Source organism: Equus quagga, unplaced genomic scaffold (genome assembly GCF_021613505.1).
Source record: "Equus quagga isolate Etosha38 unplaced genomic scaffold, UCLA_HA_Equagga_1.0 121757_RagTag, whole genome shotgun sequence".
NCBI classification, from domain to species: Eukaryota; Metazoa; Chordata; class Mammalia; order Perissodactyla; family Equidae; genus Equus; species Equus quagga.
Window position 1 is genome coordinate 1 of NW_025796022.1, and position 8,803 is coordinate 8,803.

Consider the following 8,803-nt stretch of genomic DNA (forward strand, 5'->3'; position numbering starts at 1 on the left):
TTTGATATTTGTGTATATTGTGAGCTTATCACCACAAGAAGTCTAGTTAGCATTTGACACCATGCATAGTTATGAAAATTTTTTTCCTTGTGATGGGGACTTTTAAGATCTATTCTCTTAGCAACTTTCAAATATGCAACATAGAATTACTAACGATAGTTGCCATGCTGTACATTACATTTCCATGACTTAATTATTTTATAACTGGAAGTTTGTACCTTTTGACCTCCTTCACCCATTTAACCCCTGCTCGCCTCCGTCCCCCCACCCCCCTCCCACTGCCAACTCCTGCCTCTGGCAGCTACCAATGTGTTCTCTGTATCTATGAGCCTTGTTTTTGTTTTTAAATTGCACACTTGAGATCATAAAGTATTTGTCTGTCTCTGACTTACTTCACTTAGCATAATGCTCTTAACGTCCATCTATTTTGTTACAAATGGCAGGATTTCTTTCTTTGTTATAGCTGAATAGTATTCCATTGTATATATATGTATACAGCACATTTTATTTATCCATTCATCCAGGGATGGATACGTAGGTTGTTTCCATGTTTTGGCTATTGTTAATAATATTGCAATGAACATAGGAATACAGCTATCCCTTTGAAACCCTGTTTTCATTTCCATTGGATATATACCCAGAAGTGGGATTTCTGGATCATATGATAGTTGTATTTTTAATTTTTTGAGAAAGTTTCATACTGTTGTCTGTAGTGGCTCACCAATTTACATTTCCACCAACAGTACACAGGGTTCCTTTTTCTCCACATCTTCACCAACACTTATTTCGTTTTTTGTATATTTTATTTTATTGAGATATTGGGTTTTAACATTGTATAAATTTCAGGGTATGTTGTTATATTTCAGTTTTTGTATAGACTGTATTGTGTTCTCCACCAATAGTTTAGTTTTTTTCCATCACCATACATATGTGCCCCTTTACCCCTTCACCCTCCTGTCACCCACTTCCCCTCTGGTAACCTCTGATCTGTTCTCCATATCCTTGTGTTTATCTTCCGTATATGAATTTTGAAATATATGGTGTTTGTCTTCCTTTGACTTATTTTGCTTAGCATGACCCTCAAGATCCAGCCATGTTGTTGCAAATAGTTCGATTTTGTCTTTTATTTTTTGACATGTAGCTTTTCCTAGTATTCTCTTATAATCTTTGGTATTTATGTGGTAACTGCTGTAATTTCTCCTCTTTCAGTTTTATTTATTTGAGCCTTCTCTCTTTTTTTCTTAGTGAGTCTGGCTAAGGGTTAATCAATTTTCTTTATCTTCTCAAAGAACCAGCTTTTAGTTTCATTGATCCTTTCTATTTCTTTCAGTCTCTATTTCATTTATTCTGCTCTAATTTTTATTATTTCCCTCCTTCTGCTGACTTTGGGCTTTGTTTATCCTTCTTTTTCTAATTCTGTGACGTGTAGCTTGTGATTACTTTGAGATTTTTCTTGTTTGTTGAGATAGGCCAGTATTGCTGTAAATTTCCCCCCAGTACTGCTTTTGCTGTATCCTATAAGAGTTGGTATGTTGTGTTTTCAGTTTAGCTTATCTCCAGGTGTTTTTGGATTTCTTGTTTGATTTCTTCATTGATCTAATGGTTGTTCAGTAGCATGTTGTTTAGTCTCCACATCTTTGTGACTTTCCCAGCTTTTTTCTTGCAGTTGATTTCTAGTTTTATAGTATTGTCAGAAAAGATGCTTGATATGATTTCAATCTTCTTAAATTTATTGAGGCTTGCCTTGTTTCCCAACATATGGTCCATCTTTGAGAATGTTCCATGTGCACTTGAGGAGAATGTGTATTCTGCTGTTTTTGGATGGAATTTTCTCTGTATATCTATGAAGTCCATCTGGTGTAGCATTTCATTTAAGACCACTGTTTCTTTGTTGGCTTTTTATCTGGATGATCTATCCATTGATGTAAGTGGGGTGTTGAGGTACCCTACTATTATTGTTGTCATTTTCTCCCTTTAGGTCTGTTAATAGTTGCTTTATATACTTTAGTGCTCCTGTGTTAGGTGCATGTATATTCATGTGTTGTGTATTCCTGGTGGAATGTCCCTTTTATCACTATATAATTCCCCTCTTTGTCTCTCATTGTCTGTTTTATCTTGAAGTCTGCTTTGTCTGATATGAATATGGCTACACCTGCTGTCTTTTTCTTGCCATTTGCTTGGAGTATTGTCTTCCACCCCTTCACTCTAAGACTATGTTTGTTTTTAGAGGTGAGATTTTTTTCCTGGAGTAGCATATTGCTGGGTCTTCTTTTTTAATCCATCCAGACACTCTGTGTCTTTTGATTGGTGAATTCAATCCATTAACATTTAGAGTGATTATTGATATATGAGGGCTTAATACTGCCATTTTATCTTTTGTTTTCTGGATGTTCTATATTTCCATTGTTTCTCTTTCTTTGCATTTCTGCCTGCCGTTTCAGTTTGGTGGTTTTCTGTGATGGTTTTCTCTTTATTTATGATTTGTAGTTCTACTCTGATTTTTTGTTTTGTGGTTACCATAAGATTTGGATAAAAGTTCTCATAGATGAGATAGTACATTTTCTGATTGCCTCTTATCTCTATTAGCCTATGCAGACTCCATCCCTTTCTTCTTCACCTTCTATGTGTTCGCTGTCACAATTTTTTCCGTTTTGTGTTATGAGTTTGTGACTAAATTGAAGCATTAATAGTATCTTTGATGCTTTTTTTCACTTTATACTTCATTTAATAATTAAGTTTTTGCTAACCTGTTTTGATAGAGAGCTACAATTTTCTGATTTTGTCTGTCTATCACTTTGCTCAAATGTTTGTAAACCTTTGACTTTTTGTTTCAGGTAGGAGAGTTCCTTTCAACATTTCTTGGAAGGCAGGTCTAATGACAATGAACTCCCTCAGCTTTTGTGTGTTTTGGAAAGGTTTTATTTCTCCTTTATATTTTAAAGATAACTTTGCTGGATAAAGTATTCTTGGCTGATAGTTTTTGTCTCTTAGTGTTTTGAATCTATCATTCCACTCTCTCCTAGCCTGTAAGGTTTCTGCTGAAAAATCCACTGAAAGCCTGATGGGTATTCCTTTGTGGATTATTTTCTTCTCTTCTACTTCCCTTACTATTTTTTCTTTGTCATTGAGTTTTGACAGTTTTAATATTATATGCCTTGGAGAAGGTCTTTTTGGATTGATGTCATTAAGCATTCTATTAGCCTCATATACTTGCATGTCCAATTCTTTCCATAGTTTTCTTGGTGAGGAAGATTGGCCCTGAGCTAACATCTGTTGCCAATCTTCCTCTTTTTTTCCTCCCTGAAGCCCCAATACATAGTTGTATATCCTAGTTGTACATCCTTCTAGTTTTTCAGTGTGGGACACCGCATCAGCATGCCTTGATGAGCAGTGTCTAGGTCCATGCCCAGGATCTGAAGCAGCAAACCGTGGGCCACCGAAGCAGAGCAAGTGAAATTAACCACTATGCTACCAGGCTGGTCTACACCCATTCGTTAATCAGAGTATTTATTCTTTTGCTATTGGGTTGTATGAATTCCTTATATATTTTAGATATTTACCTCTTATCAGATATATGGTTTGCAAATATTTTCTCCCATTCCATGTGTTGTCATTTCATTTTGTTGATTTTTTGTTGTCGTAGTGCCAAAGCTTTTTAGTTTGATGTAGTCACACTTGCTTACTTGTACTTTTGTTCACTATGCTTTTGGTCTTTTAGCCAAAAATTCATTTTGAAGATCCATGTCAAGGAACTTTTCTCCTATGTTTTCTTTGAGGAGTTCCATGGCTCAGATCTTACATTTAAGTCTTTAATCCATTTTGAGTTAATTAATGTGAGAGGTATAAGATAAGTGTTTTTTTTTTTTTTTTTTAAAGATTTTATTTTTTTCCTTTTTCTCCCCAAAGCCCCCCGGTACATAGTTGTATATTCTTCGTTGTGGGTCCTTCTAGTTGTGGTATGTGAGACGCTGCCTCAGCGTGGTCTGATGAGCAGTGCCATGTCCGCGCCCAGGATTCAAACCAATGAAACACCGGGCCGCCTGCAGCAGAGCGCGCGAACTTAACCACTCGGCCACGGGGCCAGCCCCCTAAGATAAGTGTTTTAATTTTATTCTTTTGTATGTAGCTGTCCAGTTTTCTCAGCACCACTTATTGAAGAGACTACCCTTTCCCCATTGTATATTTTTGGTTCCTTTATTGTAAATTGACTGCTCATAATGTGGGTTTATTTCTGGGCTTTCTATTTTGTTCCACTAATTATGTCTGTTTTTGTTCCAACCTCGTATTATTTTGATTACTATGGCTTTGTAATATAGTTTGAAATCAGGAAGTATGACGCCTCCAGCTTTGTTCTTTCATCAAGTTGCTTTGGCTATATGAGGTCTTTTGCGGTTCCATACAAATATTAGGATTGTTTTTTCTATTTGTGTGAAAAGTCCTGTTGGAATTTGGATAGGGATTGCGTTGAATCTTTAGATTGCTTTGAGTAGCATAGACATTTTAACAATTTTGATGTTTTCCATCAACGAGCATGGGATATCTTTCCATTTATTTGTGTCTTCAATTTCTTTCATCCACGACTTATAGTTCTCAGTGTACAGGTGTTCTACCTGCTTGGTTAAATTTATTCCTAAGTATTTTATTCATTTTGATGCAGTTGTAAATAAGATTGCTTTCTAAATTTTTTTCTGATAGTTTGTTATTAGTATATAAAACCAATGGATTTTTCTATATTGATTTTTGCATCCTGCAACTTTACTGAATTCTTTTAGTGGTTCTAACAGTTTTTTGTTGGAGTGTTTAGGGTTTTCTATGTATAATATCATGGCATCTGCATATAGAGACATTTTTACTTCTTTTCTAATTTGGATGCCTTTTCTAGTTTCTAAATGCATACTTGTATGTACCTCTGAAGGATGTTGTGAAGATTCTATAATATTACGCATGTGAAAGAAAAAACTCTGGTGTTTCATGTGTCTTAAGTATTAACAAAAGCCTGAAAATGTTGCCCCAGTATTCAGTCCCCAATGAACATTTGCCATATTCTACAGAATTAATAACATTTTCATGTAGATTGAGTAAAAAACCATTCATTCATTTAATCATTGTATAGACATTTATTAATAATGCAATTCATGTCGCAAACCAATTTAGACACAGCAAAATCACACATAAGAAGAAGGTCTATGTTGTTGAACAGCTCACTAATGCCTTTTCAGGAAAAACATACATACAAACAAATAAATAAAATGAGATAATGCCATAATAGATATATGGTCAGATTTTTGAGGGAAGTCAAAGGATGGATTGATGAGATCTGTAAGGACTTTTCAGATGAAGTAAGATTTCAACTGAATGTAGATTGAGTAAGAGGTTTTTAAATGATAAAGCAAATGTTTATCAAGATTTGGGATTAACCTTTCTCACAAAGAAAAGTTGATACTCATTTCCAATGGCTACAATTTCACCACTCTGTACTATTCTTCTTTTTTCACAGTCTTTACAGTACCATAAAGTTTATGTTGTCTTTACCCTCTCTCTATCTTTTGATATCATCATCCTCTCTCATATTCATTTATACCAAGGCTTAAACAATTGACAAGTTTTAATTTAGCTGCAAATAGTAACCAAAACCTTAAAATAAAGGTATGATGTTTTTACTGTGGGATGGGAACCACAGAGTTTAAGGATCAGGGAGAGAGACAATATACCCTTACTGCCCCCATCCCACCGTTCAAATACTTCAGGTAAACGGTGGCTTATTCTGCCTTTGAAATGACATAGACAGGGCATTGTACAATGTCAGCAATCTCACTTACAGAGAAAATTTCCAATCTCCGAAATGGCCGACTTGTAGAAAAATAGAGTAGTTTATTCTCCAGCATACAGATCCCCAGATTTTGAATGTACTTACCGGTAAAATAAAGTAAAAAAGCACGGAGCAAACATGAGATTGCTAAATTTTTGTTTTGTCAAGTAAGAGTATCAAGCCCCTTTCCAAAAAATTACCATCTACCACCACCATAATTCAATAACAGAAAGAAAATTATAAAACCAATGTACAAGAAGATAGTATTAGATAAACAATAAACTTCTATATTGACTTCATTTACCCTTAGATGAAACTTCTTATTTTCCTCATTTCTCCACATTGGTGAAAAACAAGTCTCCATTGACTGGCCTTGATCTGGAGTCTGACATTTGGGACATTTGGAAACTACTTATCTAAAAGCTTTGAAATATCAGTATTGATCTTCTTTTGAATATCTATCTGGAAGGAAATTAATAATATTTATAAAACCATGTTAATTTTCTGTTTAGAGACATTCAATGTCTCCCTATTCTCTACAACAGTGGTTCTCAATCTTTAGCCTGATCACACATAGTGCTTGTTAAAAACAACAGATTGCTGGGTCCATCCTCAGATTGTTGATTTAGTAGGTCTGGGGTGGGGCCCAAGAATTTGCATTTCTAGTAAGTTGCCAGGTGATGCTGATGCTGCTGGCCTGGGACGACACTACCCTAAAGGAAAAAGCCTAATCCTTTATCAGACCACATAAGGACAAAAGCTAAGCTGCTGTAATAGAGAGACCTCAAAATACAGACTTAATTAATATGGAATAATATAGAGGGTTTTTCTCCTTCTATAGTCTGGAGGCATTGCTCAGCTGGGGGGTGTTCTGTTTACATCTTACTGTTCCATTTCCTCTTAGGGTTTTTGTCAGAGCTAGGTACCCTCCACATTCGCATTCCAGCCAACGGGAAGAGGAAGGAGGGAGGTGGGGTGAGAGCAAGTGGCTTCATATTTGACAGAATTACCCAGAAGTGGCACATGTCACTTCCTTGGCATTGTGTTGGTGGAGGCCAGACTAGGAATGTAATTTGCAGCACAGTGGTCCTATGCCCGGTTAGAACTTGGGGCAGAAGGTGGAATGAGTATTGGTAGGAAGTTAGTCTCCACCACAAAGGCTCCTCTGGTACTATCAGGTGAATGAAAGGGAGTGGTGTTTCTCATAAAAGTGGTAAGTCTGGGAAGGAAAAAAATCAGTGTCCAGTATAATCCTACTTTAGAATAAATGCCTGTGTGAAATCTTTCCTTAATGCTTTGTACATATCTCTATTATTGTACTTACCACATTTCATAATTATATATTTATTTATCTGCAGTCCCTGATTAGTCTTGAGACTTTTTTAGCACATGGATTGCATTTTATTTTTGTATCTGTATCTCTTGTTTATCTATCTCCTTATCATTTCTCTGTACTTCCTACTTACTTACAAAGTCAGTGCCTAGTATAATTCTTGCTATTTAGTACACACCCCAGCAATGCCCTTTAAATAAATGAATTGATTCATCATCTGTTGGTAAAAGTCAATATTATTTCTTTATCTCTCTACACCCTGATTTTTTCCATCTAAGTCATGACTTTGCTGACCATTTTTCTACCCAGAATATTCTCTTTACTGCACTCTTGACATCTTTGTTTCTTAAAGTGTAGATCAGAGGGTTAAGGCTGGGTGTGACGATTGTGTAAAAGAGAGTAAGGAACTTCCCTTCATCTTGGGATGTGTGATTCTGTGGCTTCATGTACATATAAATGATTGTTCCATAAAACAGAGTTACCACTGTGAGGTGCGAACCACATGTGTTGAGGACCTTATGCCACCTTGCTGCTGACTTGATCCTCACGACAGCATGAGTGATAACTCCATATGAGATGAGAATTAGTGATAGAGGTACTAGAAGAAATACCACTCCAAGAGCAAAGACAACAATCTCAGTTACTTTTGAATAGACACAAGCCATCTTGATAAATGCTGGCATCTCACAGAAAAAATTATCCACTTCCCGGTGCCCACATTTTGGCAACTTCAAAGTCAAGGGGCAAAGAATTAAGGCACTACCTAGACCACCTAACCAGACAATCAGCACCATCTTCTGGCAAAGCTGAGGGTGCATTACTACTGTGTAGTGAAGAGGTTGACAGACAGCAGCATAGCGGTCATAGGCCATCACAGCCAAGAGAAGACATTCTGTAGTTCCCAAGTCCAGGGCAAAGAAGAATTGGAGCACACATCCTCCGTATGTAATAGACTTTTTTGGACCCCATAGATTGACCAGCATTTGGGGGATAATGCTAGTTGTATAACAGATGTCCAGAAAAGACAAATTGGATAGGAAGAAATACATGGGTGTATGGAGCTGGGTATCTAGGTAAGATACAAGAATGATGGTTGTGTTTCCTACCAGAGTGGCAGTATAGAAGATGAAGACAAGCACAGAGATGATGCGTTCTAATTGAGGCCTGTCAGAAAACCCCAGAAGAATGAAGTCTGTTTCAGAACTTCCATTGCTTGTTTCCATTTCTCTTTATGAAAGGCTAGCAGACAACACCATGGTGACAAAAAATATCATCATCCTTAGGTAGAACTGAAAATCTCTGGAGTCTGTCAGGGTATCTAAAACTTACTTACATGCTTTCTCCCACTTGGAACATCTCTTTTAACATTTCCCCTGTGTTCATTGCCAAAGTCTCTTCATATTTAATCATATCCAGAGTGGTTCTGAAAATAACATGTTAAACCCAATTACACTGAATTGTAAATCATTGAAAAGCCTTAATGTCCTATGGCCCCCTGGTTCTATGTATTTTGATTACATGATAAATCCACAAAGTTAATTAAGTAATTTTGAGTGGGTTATGTTTTGAGGGCTTATTCCTCCTTGAAACTATGACATAAGCATCGCTTGATCATGACAAATCTTTCCCTTATCAAAGGAATTAAGCTTGAGGTAAAAAGT

General features: G+C 36.4%; 1 protein-coding gene across 1 annotated transcript; it reads right to left on the minus strand.

Moving 5' to 3' along the window:
- Positions 1–7,420: 7,420 nt before the first annotated feature.
- LOC124232818 (putative olfactory receptor 2W6) lies at positions 7,421–8,365 on the minus strand. Its single transcript, XM_046649732.1, has one exon. It carries the CDS (start codon positions 8,363–8,365, stop codon positions 7,421–7,423), a length of 945 nt encoding a protein of 314 aa, XP_046505688.1.
- Positions 8,366–8,803: the final 438 nt, after the last annotated feature.